Raw genomic sequence first — 20643 nt, forward strand, 5'->3', positions numbered from 1 at the left:
ACAGAGGTCAGACGTTTCTTGGAGGTGGCCACCAGGTTTGCACACATCTCAGGAGGTATTTTGTCCCACTCCTCTTTGCAGATCCTCTCCAAGTCAGTAAGATTTCGAGGCTGATGTGTACCTACTCGAACCTTCAGCTCCCTCCACAGATTTTCGATGGGATTAACGTCTGGAGACTGGCTAGGCTACTCCGGGACCTTAATGTGCTTCTTCTTGAGCCACTCCTTATGTTGCCTTGGCCATGTGTTTTGTGTCATTGTCATGCTGGAATACCAATTGTCAACCCATTTTCAAAGCCCTGGTTGAGGGAAGGAGGTGCTCACCCAAGATTTGACAATACATGGCCCTGTCCACCGTCCCTTCGATGCGGTGAAGGTGTCCTGTCCCCTTAGCAGAAAAACACCCCCAAAGCGTAATATGTCCCCCTCTATGTTTGATGGTGGGGGTGGTGTTCTTGGTGTCGTAGGCAGCATTCCTCCTCCTCCAAACACAGTGAGTTGAGTTGATGCCAAAGAGCTCGATTTTGGTCTCATCTGACCACAACACTTTCACCCACCTCTCCTCTGGGTCATTCAGATGTGCATTGGCAAACTGCAGACGGGCCTGTACTTGTGCTGTCTTGAGCAAGGGGACCTTGCGGGCTCTGCAAGATCTCAGTCCTTCACGGCATCGTGTGTTACCAACTGTTTTCATGGTGACTATGGTCCCAGCTGCCCTAAGATCATTGACAAGTTCCCCCCGTGTAGTTCTGGGCTGCTTCATCACCGTTCTCCTGTTTATTGCAACTCCACGAGATGAGATCTTGCATGGAGCCCCAGACCGAAGGAGGTTGACAGTTATTTTGTGTTTCTTCCATTTGCGAATTATTGCACCAACTGTTGTCACCTTCTCACCAAGCTGCTTGGCAATAGTCTTGTAGCCCAGTCCTGCCTTGTGCAGGTCTACAATCTTGTCCCTGACATCCTTGGACAGCTCTTTGCTCTTGGTCTTGGTGGCTAGTTCGTAATCTGCTGGATTGATTGCTTCTGTCGACAGGTGTCTTTTGTACAGGTACTGTAATGAGCTGGGATTACTGGTAAGGCCTCTCCCTTACAGCAGGTGCTTCTAATCTCAGCTTGTTACATACAGTGAAGATACCAGGTAGCCTGACATCTGGCTGGTTGATAGGGGATCAAATACTTATTTCACTCATTATAATGCACATCAATCTCTGACTTTTGTCTTCTGGATTTCTGGGGGGTTTCCTGTTGTTATTCTGTCTCTCACAGCTACAATAAACCTGCCATTCAAATTATGGACTGGTCATTTCTTCGTCAGAGGGCACACGGGAAAATTTAGGAGGGGATCAAATACTTTCCCCCCTCGAAGCCTTTGACATGCCTTTTGGCTAAGATAAAAGATATCGGCCATTTGGCTAAGATCAAGTGTAGCGAATACTTTCCCCCCTCACTGTATAAAATGGTGATTTTCTTGAATCAAAATGAAAGTACCCCTAAACAATTTTTTTTCTAGAAAAAAAGCACTGGATGGCACCTTATAGGCTTCCTATCAGCAACTCCTGCAGCCAAGCTGGTGCCAAACATATTGTTCTGCTTTCCTTTGGACCACATCAGCAAGGCCAAGATATTGTCCTCTGGGCAGCCCAGAACCTCCAGACATACTGCCCAGACTTACACCCCAGTGAGATAACTTTGGTGCTGCTAACACAGCAGTTTGACTTCATCCCTGGAGGCACACTCCATTGTCTCTCTAGACAGATGGATGCCAACAACAATTTCTGCTACTGATATTTTTGGGATTTGGTTTTGTTAGTGAAAGATTTGTAAGCTAGATGTGTATTTTTTTCTAAATGTTCTTATTGATGAATGTCTTTCTATATATTGTTGTTTCATTTACTGTTTCTGTAAACTGAGAAAGCAGCATACAAATAAACATAATAATGTAATAACAAAATAGTAATAACAAAAACATTGGGAGGAACTTTCCATTGTGGCACAATACTATGGTTCACATCCAGTTAAAATTAATAGCACTTAAGTTCCACTGAAATCAGTGGGACAAAGAATGAATCTTCATTTAGCCACCAGCACAGGCAGGAATAAGAAAGCCGAAACTATTGACGAATTAAAATCAATGTACAATGCAAAAGATTTAGCTTTATCTGCATTACTAGAACTGCTAAAAATCTGCTGAGCCTAACTGAGGAACTTATAACCAACTCAAATGCTCTGGTAATAGATCAGGGAACTGGGTCCATTTCGTCTGTGGAATGTGGGAGCAAGCCCATCTTCTAACATTGAGAAAATTGTGTCTTTGCTTCATGCAAGTCAGAAAGAACCCTCATATGACCATCAGTACTTTGCTCAACTCACCCCAAGTCAGTGTGACAAGGGTCAGGAGTTCAGGTATTGAACCTGGAGGCACCACATATTCAGGGCTGTAGGGATCTGTCTGAGCTTCACCATCCCGATAATCTGTCTGTGTACCCACAGTTCGTGAAATGAGATAAGATGGCTTGTCCCTGGCTTTCAGCTTGTCAATGTATGACTCTGGCCTAAAAAGCAAATGAGAGCAAAACAATACATTTCAAAATGTTTCCACCCATTTTAGGTCATTGTTGTTGTTTTTAAAAAAACTTTTTAATTTTATTTTTAAAAATTAGACCACAGTTATTGAAATTGCCTTGTTTACTGCATGTTTATATTACCAATGTAATATAATGTAATATATCTCAGTTTTCAAATGTCTCCGTTGACAAACATTTTGGTTTTCGAATGCCGTAAACCCAGAAGTAAATGCTTTGGTTTTTGAACACGCCTTGAAAGTCAAACATGTCACGCAGCTTCCGTATTGATTTTTCCATATTGAAGCTTCGGTTTTCGAACGTTTCAGAACTCGGTCTTCTGGAACGGATTACTTCCAAAAACTGAGGTACCACTTTACAATGTCCTCAAAACAATCTTGTGAGGTAGTTTGTCTGAGTGAGACAGCTTTCCACAACCTCTTACCCTCCAGATGCGTTTTGGGGGGGCTACAACTCTTCTTCAGTCACAGTCAGCACGGCCAATGGCTAGAGAAGATGGGCATTGTAGCCCCAAACATCTGGTGAGTATCAGGTTGGGGAAAGCTGGCATGAGAGTACCCAGGTTGCTTGACAGCTAAGCAGAGATTTGAACCCAGGTCTCTATGGTCACAGTCCCACACTCTCAGCATTGCATCACAGACAATCTGGTTATTTTTGTTTACTATAAAACTTTTACAGTCATAATATAGCATGAAACTCTCTGGATGTGCCACTGTGGCTTTTCCAGGAAGTGCTACCTGAAACTATGATAGCAAAAAAGACCCCATCAGCAGTTAATAAAGTAAGCACAACTCCCTCCCACCCCCGCAAAAAAATTACTTGAAGTCCCCACCCCACATAAATTTGCTTCCTAATTTGTCAAGGTGTAACTGGACCTGCAAATTGGGGTGGCGTCTGCATGCATCCCACAGGGTCATTATAGGGATTGGGAAGTCTGTGTTTCCCTCCTTATCTTCGCCAATCATTCAGTCAGTCAACCAACCAATCATCAGATAACTAAGAACAGCCAACTCTCTCCTACGGACAAAAGTGTCTTCCTTTCTTTCTTTTTTTGACTTTTCAATACTAGAAACATCAGCTTCTTGAAAAACAACGGGAGCACAATGTGAGAACAAACCTAGGCCAGCAGATCATTACTTACTTTGACATTGCATAAACAACATTTAGTGGCATCGGCTTATGAAATGGGAGGAAAGGTCTGAAAAGAGAGAAAAGTGAGTTTAGGCTAGCTCAGTGAAGCAAACAAGCAGAACATTTCCTCAGTTAGCACAGCTCTCCCAGGCTGCCTGGTCTGTTAACAAGCTTATTATTTAGCTACCTTTCAGTTGTAAGGGACACTTTTCAGTCACTGTTCTCATATTTAGAGTTAAGATATTGCTTAAGAGTGCCAATTTGTGGTCCTTCAGGCCTTTCTATCTCGCCCATGAGACTCTCCCAGCCATGCCCCCCCCCCCGCTCAGTCTACACCCTTAACAAGTCTGGCTCTGTGTCCTCCTGGCTGCAACATGTCCTCAAACTCTGGTGATGCCTCTTCCTTGCCTGGATGGAGACATGTGGGTGTCTGCACAAACACCCCTGAATCTTGCATGGCTGGCATGGTATTATTTACTAGCATTAACAATAATAACACCAGTAATTATTTATTTCATTTACAAATTGCTTCCCATGAGACATCTCAATGTGAATTATAACAGAGTACCTTGGTTGTCGAACGCCTTGCAACTCAAACGTTTTGGCTCCCGAACGCCACAAACCTGGAAGTGAATGTTCCGGTTTGCAAACTTTCTTTGGAACCCAAACGTCCGACGCCTATCACTGAACTTCTCCATGAGCATTTCTACTAAATGTCTGAGAACAGACTCTGAACACAGTCTGAAAAGCTAGAAGCTTACTTAAGCGTATGTCTAACATGGTATAGATTACAGGAGGTGCTTCTTGTGATTGACAGCCTTAACACACACACATGAAATCAAACAATATGAGCAAGACACTCCCAAGTCTAGGAGTGCCTTGGGAATCTGAAAGACAGAAATGTCCTTTCCACATATTTTGGTGCAGTACTGTACTCATTTATTTGGTCATGATAAAAACATGTATTGCAACAGAGTATGATTTGCTCTGTTCAGTTCCCACCGTTCAAAATACTTCCAGCGATTCCTTCCACTAACATCAGGATCTTCATATTCAATTCTTGGAATCTGAAGTGAGGGTTGAGATCTATTTTTTAAAGAAGAAGGTGTGGTAAGAAACTGATTTTAATCTCCTGCTAGAATACAATATATAAATTAGGGAACCAGTCTAAGAATCTCCTGGACGGACAGTTGTTCCAGACTCCCTTGGTTATTATGTAGATCATTTTCAATGGGACTTTTGGCTCAAAGGTGGGGTGGAAACTGCCCTGGTCACCCAAAGATGGTCAGAGATGTGTCACAAGATGCACAGAGGAAGTATGACCCTCTTGATTGTCCTGGACTTCTCTGGGTGTGCGAAACACTTTTTAAATGGCACTACTTCTTTCTAGAGGGACGTGGGTGGCGCTGTGGTCTAAACCACTCCGGCGGGAAGGTAAACGGTGTTTCCGTGCCCTGCTCTGGTTTTACCAGAAGTGGCTTAGTCACGCTGGCCACATGACCCGGACAAACTGTCTGCAGACAAACGTCGGCTGCCCTCGGCTAGTAAAGCGAGATGAGTGCTGCAACCCCACAGTCGTTCGCGACTGCACTTAACTGTCATGGGTCCTTTACCTTTTTCTTTTTTCTACTTCTTTCTAGAGGGTAGACCTCAGAAAGCAGGGCTGGGAGATTAATGCACAGCCCCTATGGGGACCCACAGAGTTCTATCTTTTCACCATCTATTCTAGCTGAAATTCTTGGGTAAAGATGCACAGAGATTGAAGCTATGGAACCAACATTATGCTAGTGACACCTAGTGCCCTCTCACACTTACATCATATTCAGAGAAGCAGCAGAAACACTAAACTTTGTCACTTGTGGCTGAAATGGAAATCAATCCAGGCAAGACAAAAGTGTTGGTATTTAGTGTCCTTCAGTCTTGAAATTAGGTGTGCAGCATGTTATGGGTGGGGTTTGACTGCCTGTTAAATAGGGATGGAGAACCTGTGGTTTACCCAATGTTGGACTACAACTCCTATCATCCCTGACTATTTGCTGGAGCTGATGGGACTTGGAGCCCAACAGCATCTGCCGGTTCCATAGTTTCCCCACACCTGCCCTAAAAGGTAAGGTGTGTGCCCTTGAATTGGCACTAATTATAGAAGCTCAGGTGGCAGCAGTAACAAGCAGTACCTTTTATCGGCTTCAGCAGGTCTGCTAGCTATACCCTTTCCGAAATTGGCCAGACCTCACCATCACCATAGTCATTCTCACTCTTGTTACCAGTACCTCCAGGTTTGATTACTATAATGCATTCTATTTGGGGCTGCCCTTGAAATCAGTCAGAAACCTCAACCACTGACATATTCCCTTTGGTCTGAAGTTGTTACACTACAAGTCAATGTCATCAGTTTTGGGCTAGACAAACCAATGATTGGTCTGTCTTGGTATTAGGCAGATTCCTATGTTTCTGTTGCTTTAAATATTGTATATCTAGCTTTCTTGGGTTTTCTGTCCAGATGAGGCAGGATAAAAATGAAGCAGAATACTTAACAAGGGCTGTCAGGTCTTTGAAACTGTACAGTGGTGCAGTGCTAGACGAAATTAATTCGTTCCACGGGTCAATTCGTGTAACGAATTTTTCGTCTAGCGAGTCCCGGTTTCCCATAGGAATGCATTGAAACTTAATCAATGCGTTCCTATGGGCTCCAGGGGACTGGCGGCGGGAAAGGCAGGCAGGCGCTTGCTCTCTTGCCTGGCTGCCTTCCCCACCGCCTGTCACACGAAGATCAGCGGGCACTGCTTGCCGGGGCTTGTCAACCCCGGCAAACAGCGCCCGCCGATCTTCGGCTCTGTCCCCCGATGCGCTACGGCTCGGGGAAGCAGGCAGGGAGATGCCAACAGCCCCGGAGCTTCCCCGGGCTGTTGCCGCCTACCTGTCTGCCTTCCCCAAGCAGCCCCCTACGATCCCCGCTGTGTGACAGGCGGGATGGGGGGGAAGCGCAGGATCTTTCCTGCGCATCCCCCCCCCATCCCGCCTGTCACACAGCGGGGATTGTAGGGGGCTTGAGGCATTTGGCTCTGTTGGGCGGGCGGAGGGAGAAGTGAGGATCGGATTGGTCCTTCGCTTCTCCCTCCCCCCGCCCGACAGAGGCGAAGTGCGGCGGTGCGGGGGCATTTCACCGCCTGCCTTCCCCAAGCGAAGGGGAAGGCAGGTGGCAAAAAGCTTGCTGCTGTGCAGGGGCTTTCGCACTGCCGCGCTTCGGATCCGTCCCCTGGAGCCGAAGCGGTGCAGTGTGAAAGCGAAAAGCTGCTTCTCCCCGCTGCCTGGCACAGAGCTGCTTGCCTTCGCAGCCCCCGCACTGTCGCACTTCGGCTCCGTCCCCGGAGCCAAAGTGTGGCGGTGTGGGGCCGTTTTGCCGCCTGCCTTCCCCAAGCCAAGGGGAAGGCAGGCGGCAAAAAGCCCTGGCAATTTCTCACTACACAGCAGACTTTGCAGTCGGAGGTTCATTTTTCTATCGTCTTATGAGGCAACCTCCGATCGCAAAATCCATTCATCTAGCGAGAAATTTGTCTTACAGGGCATTCGTTAAGCGAGGCACCACTGTATTATGTCCTCACACTATATGACCTCAGCTTTGAAATTATGCCATTTGGTTATACCTTCATTTGGCCATTTCCTAAAGCCACCATCTGAAAAGTTTTGCTGTACGTGAAGTTTGTGATCATGGCAAAGAGATGGGTAGTCTGATCACCATCAGCACTGAAGTGAATGAGCCACACCAATAAATAAAATAAATTAAAGTAAAAAATGGTTCTTTGTTTTTGCAGCCATATTTAAACTAGAATTAAGGCTAAGCTACATTAATGCCAAGAGTCTACCTACTTTATGGGGAAATGTAACTAAGGCTAAACAGTTGTTTTAAAAAAACATTTACAACTCAGGAGGACACTTACCTAGCAAGCTTCTGAAGAGCCTCAATGCGCCGTTCTGCCCTTCCTCTCCATCTTCGGTCAATGAATGGGGGAACAGGATTTATTTCTTCTAATTGCATAGAGTACGGTGGATAGTGGATCAGGTTACTGAACATGGTTTTAAATGCTGGCACTTTCCTCTTTTTTATATGGAGAAAAGATAGAAAAGGCAAATATTGTAGGTAAATATATGGAGAATAACATCACAAGAGCTAGTATTTGTGTGGAAACATAAATATTGGGAAATAACCAGGATCTTGAGCTCCTCCACTACTGCTGACCACTTGACAGATGGGCAGGGCTGTCTACTTGTCAACCACTGGATGCCAGTTTAATGGAAAGATTTGAAAACCCTCTAACTGTGCTTCCAATTCCTCCTTTGCCTTGAACAAAAAAGTCCCTTTGCAAATGGGCTTGAATCAAGCAGTCTGGCTTGAAATCAAGCAGTGGCTGCAAAGGAAAAATGTTCCTTTGCATCCCAGGCCTGGTCAGAGCTGCAAAACCTTTTGCATCAAAAAGTTTTTTGCTTTTTTAATTACAGGTAGTGCCTTTTCTTCTTCCTTTTAGTCATAGCTTTCCTATGCCTAACATCTTACAGACACAAGGCTGCACTGACGAGAGAGGACTTTCCAGGATACAGTGGTACCTCAGGTTACAAACGCTTTGGGTTACAAACGCTTCAGGTTACAGACTCAGCTAACCCGGAAGTAGTACCTCGGGTTAAGAACTTTACTTCAGGGTGAGAACAGAAACCGCGTGGTGGCAGCGCACCGGCAGCAGGAGGCCCCATTAGCTAAAGTGGTACCTCAGGTTTAGAACAGTTTCAGGTTAAGAACGGACCTCTGGAACGAATTAAGTTCTTAACCAGAGGTAACACTGTACAAAAATTGTTTCTGGAAATTCTCTCCCTAGTAATGTATAGTAGACAAATAAACACGTTCACCGCCAAGCCTTAACACATGTAACTGAAACCTTACCAATGTGTATCCACAGAGAATCAACTGCCATTTTTAAGTTTACACTATAAATTACAAAGGAATCTGAAAAGAAATGTTTCACAGTAGCCATGGACAGTCACTGCCTTTATTTAAAGTCCATGTAATAATTTCAAAATCTTTCTGTAACAATTTTATATAAAGAGTTACAGTATATATTTCCAGTGTCCCTCAGTGTTAGCAGGTTGGCAGCCTTTTTCTGGTTCAATTACCTCCTGCCAGCATTGATAAAAAATATGTGGGTGGGCAAAATGATACACATCATTACTGGTGTCATATATAGATAATGCCCCGTCTTTAAAGCTATTTCTCTGCTTATGAAGTATATTTCAAATTTCAGCCCTCAGCAAATGTATTTTTTAATTTTCAAAAAATAATTTTACTAGTTTACACAGAATTTGACATAATTCAATTCACTTTCAATATAATTTCTTACATTTTGACTTCCCATCCTTACCTCTATGTTCCTGTTGTGCTTCTTTATCTGCTGCCATAACTGCCATTGATATACTACTGTATTATAACTTATATTTATCACTAATTTATTCTGCTTCCCTTGCCTATTATTCAAATTCTGCTAACAATTTCATTTGGCTGTAGTTTTTTCTCTAACAGTCCAAAAAGAACCTCTACTCTTCAACAAAGATTTCATCTTTTTGAAACTCTTATTTTTGCTGCCAGGTTCTCCATCTCTGCATCGTCCATTAAATTTAAAAGCTATTCAGCAAATGTATTTTTTAATATATAGAAATATGAGAGTACAGTTCTGTAAGAACTGTTTAAATCACCTACTTATTAAAGAACTGTAATCACCTACCATTTCATCGTGAAGCAGATGAGACTGGACAGTTGCTTGTGCATGGTCTCTCTCACTTGAAAGTGTATATAATGGATCTAAAACACATATATAAAAAAAGAAACATTTTCATTAAACTTATGAATATTAGGCTGAGTGAAAACGTATAGGACCTTTACCCTTCCTCCCAGCTATTCTTCCATTTTGAAACTGGTGACTCAGTAGAAACATTGCTACCAACGAGTGCTTCCAGTGCCTCACTGCAGACACCAAGACTGACTCAAGCTAGCCTTGGCAATGGTAGTGCTCACCTGGAGTCTGGAGAGAAAAGTGCTGACCCATGATTTGCCCTGCACACTTCATGGCAGCCTATTTTCTTTACCCTTTCCGTGTCATGTCTGCCATGGAAAATTAAAAGGGTGTGTACCTTTTAGCCCCTCCTAGTTCCCTTGTGGCACACCTGGCTGGTGGTGGGAATGTTGTTTATAATAGTTGAACCAGGTTAAGCACTGTGTTTTATCTGGCACTTCTGATTAAATTTTTGCTTCACTTCCCACTGTTTTCCTATTTTTAGAGAGGTGCACTTTGCATGTCACTTGCTGTTTAAGCACTATGGTGTTTAAGGGTTGGGAAGGGTGGGAACTACACATCTAAACAAAATAAAGGAAGATTGGGGAATATAGTTGGTTTAAGTTCCTTTTTCCAGCAACCACATGGGCAGAGGGAGAGGATCAGATGCGGATGCCACAATAAAAAGGTGAGTATGCTGTTTACAGCCCTCATGTTGGGATGTGTATGTGCAGTTCAAGAAGGAGCTGTGAATGTGGGGAGTACCTTTTCCCATTCTTTGGGCCCCTTGGAAAAATCAACAAACCTGCTATACCTGAAGCTGGTTGTGGAGTGTGCAGCTGAATGGGGCACAGCTGTGGGCAGCCTGAGGAAGTACCAACCACCCTCTAGAGAGACTAGGGTGATGTCCGCTATTTCCACAAACCCTTCTTGTTGAGAGACTTTTATGGGTGAGCTGAGAATTTGTTTGGACTCTGGGTGAGAACCCGGAGGTTGAGAGAGAAGGTGTGTCAGAAGGAAAATGAATTGATTTTTTTAAATATAACGTATGAGTAACTTGGTATTAACGTAACATTTAAAAATGTAATAGTTTGCTTAAGTTTTCTGTTGCTTCAGTTTTTTTGTACACCAATTAGAGAAATTTCTAATATATTAAGCAGTATAGAAATTAAATCAATCAATCAAATCAGATGTGCTACCACAATAAAAAAGGTGGAAAGGAAATATCATAATTTTCTTGCTTTTTTGGATGAGGAGCGCTGTTAAAAGGCTGCGATACAAAAACCAGAAAACAGGTAAATAATATTGATTATTTATTTATGTGTCAAAGCGTCAGAAAAACTGGTGGAAATAATAGCTTCCTAAATGACTGTACAGCAAAATCGGCGGGGGGGGGGGCATGACAGGTTAACTATAGGGAAAATAAAATCTCATGCCAATTTGCATTTCCAGGAATCACATTGGGGATGTGGAGTGAAATGCCTAAACATAGTGAAACAGGTACCTGCAGCCAACACATTGGGGTGGAGGTGTTAAGGTAGCAAGGGGGGGGGGGACAAATTCCACTTTGCAACACTCACAAAGGGCAGCGGGTGGTGGTGGTGGTAAAGACCAATGTGATCTAACATGAGTTACAACTATTGACTGAAATATCATTGGTAACTTTTTTAAAGCTGGAAATGAATATGATCTCCTGTCTTCTGCACTCCACTGGAAGGGAAGGTATAATCCACCTTTATTATGGCATGTTGTGGTTTTGTGTGCCTGTTGTAGGGCGCTGCTCCCATGAAGCACAACTTTGAATATCTTTATGGGTGCGCTTTAGTCTTAATTCTATTCATGTTTAATTGTATATTCAAATGATTATTCCCCTCCCCCATGTTTTATGAGTCCCTGTCAGGGGACAAAGCAGGGTATAAAAAGAATAACAATGCCACTTCCTGTACTGTCTTTATTGTAAATACCTGTGCTTTTTAATGTACAGTATTTCCATGTTTAATTGTGGTGGTTGTTTTTTAAACGATTGCGTCCCTCCCTCCTCCCCATGCTGTTTTTAGCTGTTCTTATGAGTCTGACCAAACTGCGGGAGGCAGTGGAAGACAGGAGTGCCTGGCGTGCTATGGTCCATGGGGTCACAAAGAGTCGGACACGACTAAACAACATTTTTATCTGTAAACTGCTTGTGAGTCCCTGTGTCTGGGGGGAAAGCAAGGCATAAAAAATATTATTAATAATTATAACAATGCCACTTCCTGTGCTCTATTTATACCGTAGTAATTATCTGTGGTTTTTAATGCATCTCCGTGTATAATTGTGTGCTAAACACGATTGCGTCCTTCCCTCCTCTGTTTTCAGCTGTTCTTATTTTTGTCTGTAAGCCGCCTTGAGTCCCTGTGAGGGAAAAAGGCGGGGTATAGATAAATGCACGACAACAGTCATTGCCGTCGATTTCCAGCGCTTGCAGGCAGCGTAATCCACGAAAAGCGCGTCTGCCTTTGAGACTGCCACCCCTGCGCTTGGCCTTGTGCCCATTCCCCGCCGACGGACCGGCTCCCCGCGCAGCCCAGCCCTCCCCAGCTCCCGCGAATCACCGTAGATGAAGTCGAAGGCCCGGTTGGGAGCCACGATCCTCCGGTAGCGAGACCCAGGGTGCGCCACCGCGGCCCCCCGCCCCACCGTCACCGAGCGGCTCATCTTGGCGCCTCTCCGCCGCTGCCACCAGAGGCTCCTAGGCCGAAGCCGTTTCCATAGCAACGCAGGGACCCAGCTGGGAGGGGGCGCGGCCTCGCTCGCACACCTGAAGCCGTAGAGATAGGAAATGGTGTAGAGTAGCTTGCACGCTTTATCAAGTATTGAGTAGTGAGGTTATTTTATTACCCTTCTATTTTTGTCCATGCTGGATCGCTCAACCATTGCTGCTGTGTCCTTTTTTTTTTAGCAGATCAAGATGATCTGGTGACAGCAAAAACTACAAGATGCTTAGTGAGGGCAATTATTTGATTATTGATGTAAACCCCCCCCCCAAATGTATAAGTTTTTTCCTCTGTCTTCAGTACATTTTATTTTGTTTTATTGCTATGGCTAGTGGCTGATGCAAATAAAGATTCTTCTGAAGTGTGGAGTAGCCTATCTCAGGCTTCCTCAACCTCGGCCCTCCAGATGTTTTTGGCCTACAACTCCCATGATCCCTAGCTAGAAAGACCAGTGGTCAGGGATGATGGGAGTTGTAGTCCAACAACGTACTGGGACCCCAAGTTTTAAGAAAGGATGCTCTTCTAGGAAGGATGTGTGCGCGCCCTGCCCGTCTTCTCGGTAATTTGGGATGCTGATGCGATGCTTTGCTGCATGCAAAGCTTCTGCACGGAGTTGTGGCGGTGGGCAGATTGACCATACGGGCCTTTCTGCAACTCAACGCTAGTTTGTATCAGGGGTTTGCGGGGTTTCTCCCCCCCCCCTGCTCAGCTATGGGATTATCATTAGGGATTATCATTTCCCCCTCCCCCCTCTTTTTTACAAGGCAGGTAAAGCGATGTTTAGGACATCGGATATAATGCTCGTATCCATGTGTTACTTAGGGCATTTGTCTTCCAATAGTGGGTCAGGTCTTGATCATCATATCAGAGACACCGCCGCTAATTTCTCTTTCGGTTTTTTCCCTTTTTCTTTTAGGAGAGGAGAGGGAGGGAAAGGAGTTCAGAATTCCCTTAGGTTTTAAATTTGCATTTGTTCGCATATTATCGTCAGCGATCATAGGACTTTACAGAAGAATCTTGTATTGCACGGGGTTGGACTAGATGACCCTCGTCGTCCCTTCCACCTCCACAACTCTATGAATCTATGAAGACAAGAGGGCAGGCCGCTTGTTCTGAAGAGCTTGCAGTCCCAAATACAGTAACTCTGTCAGAAAGCATTTTGGAGCGTGATACTTCTCTCTCTTTTTTTCTTTCTTTTTTGGGGTCTGCTAAATATTGCGCTTTATTATTCCATTCAAAACAAACTCCGCTTGTCGCTGAAATTGTTGCCCCTTCAACTGCCTTCTTTTATCCTTATTTTTTATTTTTATTTTTTTGAGCGTGATACTTTTTTATTCCTGCGTGACATGGCCACTCTTTAAAAAAAGTAAAAGTTGGCATAAACGCGGCGGGTGGGTAAAAAAATAAAACCCTTATTGCAGTTGCAATATTAAATGCGGGATGTGATCCTGAAAAGGTTGAAGACTAATGGCTGCCTGGCTCAGCCTATTTCTATCTCCTCGCCACCCCGCCTTTGGCCAAACTGCAAACCAAGGCGGTGATGTACGATTGTGCTGTCGTGTTTTTTTGTTTTTTGTTTTGTTTTTTTGCTGAAATAGACCCTCGTGCAGTTAAAGAAGCTATGTCTTTCCACCCCTACCATTTCAGGACAGTTTTTGTCCGCTCTGTTGCGGGCGCGCACGCGCACACCCACCGACACCACATACACACCCCGCCCCCATCGCTCGGCGTCAAATGGCGAGCAAAGTGTGGCGGAAGAGGCGGAGAACGCCGAGAAGGGAAGTTCCTCTTCTGTGGGAAGGACACCAGGCGCAGGTGCGTGCGTGCGTGCGTATTTTTGCGCATGCGCGACTCGGAAGCCATGTCGACCCTGGCGTCCCGCGACACCCCGGGTCTCAAATCCCCCGCGGCGGCGGCCGAGCAGAAGCCGCCGCCTTCCCTCAAGCCGTGCTGTGCCTGCCCGGAGACGAAGCGGGAGCGCGATGCCTGGTGGGTAATTGGGGCCGGAAGGGGTCTTCACTTAAATCTCTTAAACCTGGCCCTTGGAAGAATAATCTTGGATTCTGTTGCTGAAAAGAATCCTTTACCATCAGTGCACTCCTGCTTCTGGGGCAACGGGTGACCGTGCACCACATAGGAGATCTGTAGCTCTCATCCTCCAAAAATGCGTTTGGGCTTCTGGATAATAACACACGTGGTGTGCTAAGTTAGCAGAAGCAAGCTGAGCCACTGCTGAAAATGGCAGCCTCCTATCAACTTCCTCCTTTTCTGTTGTGTGGACTTGCCCTGTGCGTTAGTGCGTTGGTGTTAGAATCGTAGAATTGCAGAGTTGGAAGGGACCCAGAGGGCGCAGAGCTTTCCAAACTTTTCATGTCGGTGAAACACTTTTCTAGACACGCTTCGTTTCACGACACGGTAATTCGGTTTCACTAGCAAACTTTACTAGCAAAATTCTACTCGGTATTGATCCAGAGCAGATTCCAATGTATAGTTAGCAGAGTAAAAACTTAAAACACGTTGCAGGATTCCCAAAAAATAGGCCAGAGGCAATTAATATTTCATCCAGCAGAGCTTTACTGCTACTTAAGGCAAATGAGCATCATGGTCACAAATCCAATGCATTCAGGATTGGCACTGTCCATAAGAAATCCAGTTGCGGCAGACTTAACTTAAACTTACAATAACTTGTAACAAGTCTAAACCTTAACACTAAGCATACTATGTACAGAATACCACACCAGAAGGAAAACAGATAGAGAAAGTGAAACCCAGGCTCCTTCTGGTCCTACTGTACTTTTATAGTAAGCATGGCCTTGACAGAAGAGGTAACAGAATCACTTTAAGCCAGCTGTACTCAGCTTTTCTGAAGGAATAATCCAATTATGAATCTTCTGCTTGTTTCTTTCACACAGAGAAGCTTCCAGAACCCTCTTGAATTAAGTAGAATAGGAAAGATCTCGACACATCAAATCAATACTTTCTGCGCTAAGAAATGGAAACTGACAAAACTAACCTTTCCAGCCCTGGGTGGAGCGCGGGGAGCATTCACATGACACACCTACAGGCTGCACTGATCAAGTCAGCTACCTAATTTGTGAAATTGCTTGATTGTGAAATTTTGTCTTGCAGCATCATCGAAAAAGGAGAAGAACACTGTGGTGCTCTTATTGAGGCCCACAAGGAGTGCATGAGAGCCTTGGGTTTTAAGATATGAACAAGATGAAGCATATATCTGAATGTTTGGAAGGTAAAACTGATGTCCTCTTGCAACAGTGCCTTTTTTCAGGGGGAAATGCATGCTGGTAGCTGTCAAGGTAACACTGCTACATTAACCCCTGTGGGGTGAATTGCAACTCTCCAGAACTCAACCTACTTAATTCAACCTTGGTTTGTGGATTTGCCGTTCTTTCCCAGAAAACATTACCACTACATTGTGACTGTTGTGTGGAAGATAGAGGTTGTTATAATAATAATAATTTATTATTTATACCCCACCCATCTGGCTGGGTTTCTCCAGCCACTCTGGGCGGCTTCCAACAAAATATTAAAATACAATAGTCTGTTAAACATTAAAAGCTTCCCTAAACAGGGCTGCCTTCAGATGTCTTCTAAAAGTCTGGTAGTTGATTTTCTCTTTGACATCTGGTGGGAGGCTGTTCCACAGGGTGGGTGCCACTACCGAGAAGGCCCTCTGCCTCGTTCCCTGTAATTTTGCTTCTTGCACTGAGGGAACTGCCCGAAGGCCCTTGGCACTGGACCTCAGTGTCCGGCAGAATGTTGGGGGTGGAGATGCTCCTTCAGGTATACTGGGGCCGAGGCCATTTAGGGCTTTCAAGGTCAGCACCAACACTTTGAACTTTGCTCGCAAACGTACATGTTGTGTGATGTCAAGGACATCAGTTGGTTAGAGCTTGTGATATCTAGAACACTTCTGTAGGTCTGTCATTGTTTAGTCGTTTAGTCATGTCTGACTCTTCGTGACCCAATGGACCAGAGCACGCCAGGAACTCCTGTCTTCTCCTGTCTGTAGGTCTACTCCCCCTTTAAATTTTGTAATGTATTGTGACACTGCTTTTTTAAAAAAGTTTTATGGAGTCTCAGAACTTTGTTCTGCGACTGCAGCAGGAGTGCACAGCTACCATTTTCATTGCTTTCCTCTGTCCCCACATTTTCTAACAGTGCCATATGTCCATCGTGTAAAAACATTAAAAAGATCATGAATATAACTTCCCACTTCTCTGGAGCAACTCTGTAACAACATGTAATATTGTCAATGTAGGAATGCCATATAAATACTGTTTTGTCTGCCGTGCTATTTAGGGTTCAGGAAAAGATTATATATACTACACTCAGGAATGAATTGTGATAATATATACAATTAAATAAACTTAGAACAAGTTGCTCTGACTACTGGCAATGATACAGGGTCCAGTATACCTGAAGGAGCGTCTCCACCCCCATTGTTCAGCCTGGACACTGAGGTCCAGCCCTGAGGGCCTTCTGGCGGTTCCCTCACTGTGAGAAGTGAGGTTACAGGGAACCAGGCAGAGGGCCTTCTCGATAGTGGCACCTGCCCTGTGGAACACCCTCTCACCAGATGTAAAGGAAATAAACAACTATCCGACTTGTGAGGATAAAATGGAGAGGGGGAAGAAGTGTTTGTGTCACCTTCAGCTCTTTGGGTTTGGTATATGAATCTATATATATAAAAATGTAAAAGCGGCCTGCGCATGTGCGTTTACCTTTCGCCAAAACCGCTTGTCTGAGTAACACCATGCCCATTGGGAAGATAGATGTGACACCTCCACAACATAAAACCCCCAAAACTTGGTCATTTGGAACCCTCAAATCACACAGCCGGGGAAGCTGGGAAATAGAGGGCAGAGAGATTCCGCAACAGTGCCCTCTAGCAACAGCTACGCTGGTACTACACCTAAGGTAGAAAAGCTTTACTCTCCACTTTATCTCAGCTCGGCTATGCAGACTAGGCCGCTTTCAAGACTAGGCCGAGGGGAGGGGAGGGCTTGCCTGGGTGGGGGCTGGGGGGATGGGGCCGGATAGGTCATGGTGTCAGTACAGGGTGAGCCCAATCACAGGGATGAGTCGGGGGGGGGGGAGAAGAGGGGGCGGGATAGGTAATGGGTCGAAACGGGGGGGGGGAGAGAGTCACAGGGATACGCCTGTTTAAACATAACACGTGTAAAACAGGGGGGCTCTGAAGGTGAGGGGGGTCTGAAGGGGGACTCTGAGGCTCCATTTAGCATACTGACTCACAGCAATGCGTGGCAGGGCCAGCTAGTGTAATAATAAAACAAACAAGTGGTCATTACCATGATAATACCTTTTAACATAGTAAACTTGCCCTTGCAGATTTAGGCTTGTAAAGAATTAAAAACGGGAAGTTTAGAGTAAATAAACTTTGTGTGTGTGTTAAGATTATTGTTTGAACATCAAAACATGATGAGAGAGCCTTTCATAAGTACTGTGAATATACTTTACCAAACACCCTTAAAAATTGTTGGGCAAAAATGCCAATGTGTCTACTTTGTATGCCTGACAAAAGCAAGTGTTGGATGACTGATATTTTTAGTTTTGTAACTTGCCAGGAGGTAGGTTTTGTTAAATGTAAGAGAAATTTAGCACTGGAACAGGTTGCAGAATCTCCTTCCTTGGATAGGCTTCTGCTAGGTATGCTTTGGGTACAAACATTCTGTCGAAAGTTTGTAGTATATAGTCCATTGTGTTAACCTTCCAAATGCAGTAAGTTTTCAAAGTCACTTTGGTTAATTAAGTAAAACCACTAGTTCTGTGGTGGTGGCTAGTGGTGATGATGGTAGACATAAAATAACTACAAATAAGGCATAATCCTTGGTATGTTTTACTTGCAGGTAGTGCTTTCACAGCTAACTTTCCAACATAAGTGTTAGAGGAACATCATTGCTAATAGATGAGCTATATAGCTAAAACTGCTTCTTATTGGATTTTCTCTCTCTTTTCCCTCTAGGTGATTTGCTGTTGAAATACTAGTTTGGGGACTTTACTCTTCATGGCTGCTTGAACACGGGTGTGTGTTTTTTAAAAAAAGTTATGTGTCAGAAGATTAATTTATTGGGGGGGAAATGCAATGGATTCTAAAATCAGAGGAGTGTGTTGAGTTAGTCTTCTTCCCCTGCTGGATCCTGGCTAAGTGATACGAGAGATTCTCAAACGTTTTAACATTCTCATTTGAGCACAACAAAACTGGCTCCTGTATGATGCAGTTGTATCTGGAAAGCTATGTCCCCACCCTCCCGTGTATTCACTGGAATTAAATATGCTAAATCAATAAAAACAAAAGTTGGCTGAATTCAGAGATCCTGTTGGATTGGGCAAGTATGTGTGCACGCACTCGAGTTTCCATTGCAATCTGCCAAGCTCCTTTTTCAGTAGAGGTCAAAATCAATTTGTAGATTTGCTGTATGTAGGCTGCATGGCTACCCAGCTTGGTAGATGGACACAATAATATTTTGTGTGTGAAAAATAACAATTCATGGCTTCCAGCATTGTGTAACTTACCTCTCTTGAGAAGGGGCTGCTGTAGTAAATCCATAGCAAAGCTGCACAAATGTCAACCAAGTAGTTGGGCGGGGAAGCTGGGTTTGTTTGTTTTTCTTTTATTTGTTAGATTTGTATTTAATCTTTCTCTCAGGGCTTCCAGAGTAACATGCAAAGCTTTCCAAGTGACCTTATATTCAAGTGCAGGACAGGTCCTGGCCTGTGTAAAGTTTGTAGATGGAATTATTTTGTTAATAAATAAAAAAATATGAAAGCTGCCTCTGACACCTTCAGACTCTGATGCATGTAAAACAGAAAAAAGATGCTTGAAGACATCCCAGTTCTTGTAAATTTCAGAGAATACTAGTCTACTCAATATTACTGAATCGGGATTAGCTCACTGTAACCCTTGTTTTTTCTCCTTAACTGAGAGCAGCTACACGATGGGAGTCCAGTTGTCTGTGGAGTCACATCCGCTGGCAGTGTTGCTTTAGCAAAATGTGCTCCTACAAGTTGAGGCGCCAGATTTTTATTGCTCTCTCTCCCCACCTCCCCTCCCCTTTGCAGTGTCCTTGTCCTATCCTATTACTGTATTCTAGAGGGTCCCTCAGGAACAACAACTTTTGGGATTGTGCATGGGCGTTAAAAATCAGTAGGGAGTGTTTCACTAAAAATCTGGTACCCAACCTGTAGGAGGAAAACTGTTTTTTGCTCAGACTGGATACAACCAGTGTAAATAATGCAGTAAATGGACAAAAGTGCAAAGATTCACAAAAAATTTAGGGGTATGCATACCCCTGCATCCCCCCCAGAAAAAAGCACTAGATACAACTGTTGACTTCTGCATTCTGATGTGTTTTCTGTATTCTCCACTAGTATTTTACCTTGAAGGATGGTAATAGATTAGAATTTCTAACTCTTACACAAAGGCCTTATGTATGGAAATCCTAAATTCTGAAATTAGAATAAATTATTAGGACCATCTTATATTTATTTTAAGTTTATATTTATTAAGGATTGAGTGAGCAAGTAATTTTTTTGGTTTAACTTTTTTGCCTGGCATTCTGTTCGTTGGTGTGCACATTCAGGACCCCATTCTGTGTTTCAAGTTCAGGACTCCGATTTGACCCTATTTGTTTGATGCTTCCCTTTGTCCAAAGATCCCGGGATGGTGTACAACATTAAAAACCTAATTTATGCATCATAAAAATGACAACGTAATACACGCCATAATAACAAAACAACAGTTCCATCCACCCACCCCACACATTTAACAGGCCATAGAATATTTAATGGCTGAAGGCTTGGATAAGGACAAATGTTTGCCTGGAGCCTAAAGACATGTAATGATGGCACCAGACGAGCCTCTCTAGAGAGAGCCACCACAAAAAAGGCCTGTTCTCATGTCACCCTCCAAATCTCTCGGGGGGCATAGCTGTCAAGTTCTCCCCTTTTTGAAGGGAAATTCCCTTATGCTGAATAGGCTTCATCGCAAGAAAAGAGAAAACTTGACAGCTATGTCAGGGAGGGGGACACAGAGAAGAGCCTCGGATGAGAAGTGCAGGGTCTGGGTCGGTTCGTGTGGGAAGAGGTTTGTCCTTCAGGTATTGTCTTGAGTCATGTCAGGCTTCATTGGTCAGCACTAGCACTTTGAATTGGGCCCTACATACCTGTTCCCAAGGAGGCCATGCAAGATTAAACACACTTCAGATGTTCTGAGAAGATTGAGATCTTTGCACCCAAACCTTTGGATAACTTAATCTGCAAGGACATGTTATATTGCAGTGTATAAGGCAGGCATCCCCAAACTTTGGCCCTCCAGATG

At 44.1% G+C, this 20643-nt stretch overlaps 2 protein-coding genes across 4 annotated transcripts in view; one reads left to right on the forward strand and one right to left on the reverse strand.

Moving 5' to 3' along the window:
- The window catches only part of CFAP91 (cilia and flagella associated protein 91), a 29991-nt gene extending 17717 nt beyond the window's left edge, over nucleotides 1-12274 (reverse strand). For 2 of the 3 annotated variants that reach the window (XM_035140435.2, XM_035140433.2), the window contains exons 1-6: nucleotides 12123-12274; nucleotides 9484-9560; nucleotides 7654-7811; nucleotides 4718-4801; nucleotides 3726-3782; nucleotides 2373-2554 (exon numbers count right to left, since the gene is read on the reverse strand). In XM_035140435.2, the coding sequence (XP_034996326.1) occupies nucleotides 2373-2554; nucleotides 3726-3782; nucleotides 4718-4801; nucleotides 7654-7811; nucleotides 9484-9560; nucleotides 12123-12225 (661 nt within the window). In that variant the 5' untranslated portion in view covers nucleotides 12226-12274. Of the gene's footprint in view, nucleotides 1-2372; nucleotides 2555-3725; nucleotides 3783-4717; nucleotides 4802-7653; nucleotides 7812-9483; nucleotides 9561-11800; nucleotides 11904-12122 lie in introns of those variants that run through there. The other variant, XM_060269149.1, reaches the window with a different exon arrangement.
- Nucleotides 12275-14090: 1816 nt separating this feature from the next.
- Nucleotides 14091-18630, forward strand: LOC118097874 (cytochrome c oxidase copper chaperone). The gene is made up of 3 exons (XM_035141165.2): nucleotides 14091-14273; nucleotides 15414-15531; nucleotides 18289-18630. The coding sequence occupies exons 1-2, from the start codon at nucleotides 14128-14130 to the stop codon at nucleotides 15496-15498; spliced, it is 231 nt and encodes a 76-aa protein (XP_034997056.1). The 5' UTR covers nucleotides 14091-14127; the 3' UTR covers nucleotides 15499-15531; nucleotides 18289-18630.
- The last annotated feature ends 2013 nt before the right edge of the window (nucleotides 18631-20643 follow it).

This window comes from Zootoca vivipara, chromosome 16 (genome assembly GCF_963506605.1).
Source record: "Zootoca vivipara chromosome 16, rZooViv1.1, whole genome shotgun sequence".
In the NCBI taxonomy this organism is placed as follows: domain Eukaryota; kingdom Metazoa; phylum Chordata; class Lepidosauria; order Squamata; family Lacertidae; genus Zootoca; species Zootoca vivipara.

Bases quoted from the DNA above. Each gene is read 5' to 3' on its own strand.
- LOC118097874 (XM_035141165.2), top strand. From the start codon at position 14,128: ATGCGCGACTCGGAAGCCATGTCGACCCTGGCGTCCCGCGACACCCCG. The intron at 14,274-15,413 runs GTGGGTAATTGG...TTTGTCTTGCAG, and splicing joins AAGCGGGAGCGCGATGCCTG to CATCATCGAAAAAGGAGAAG.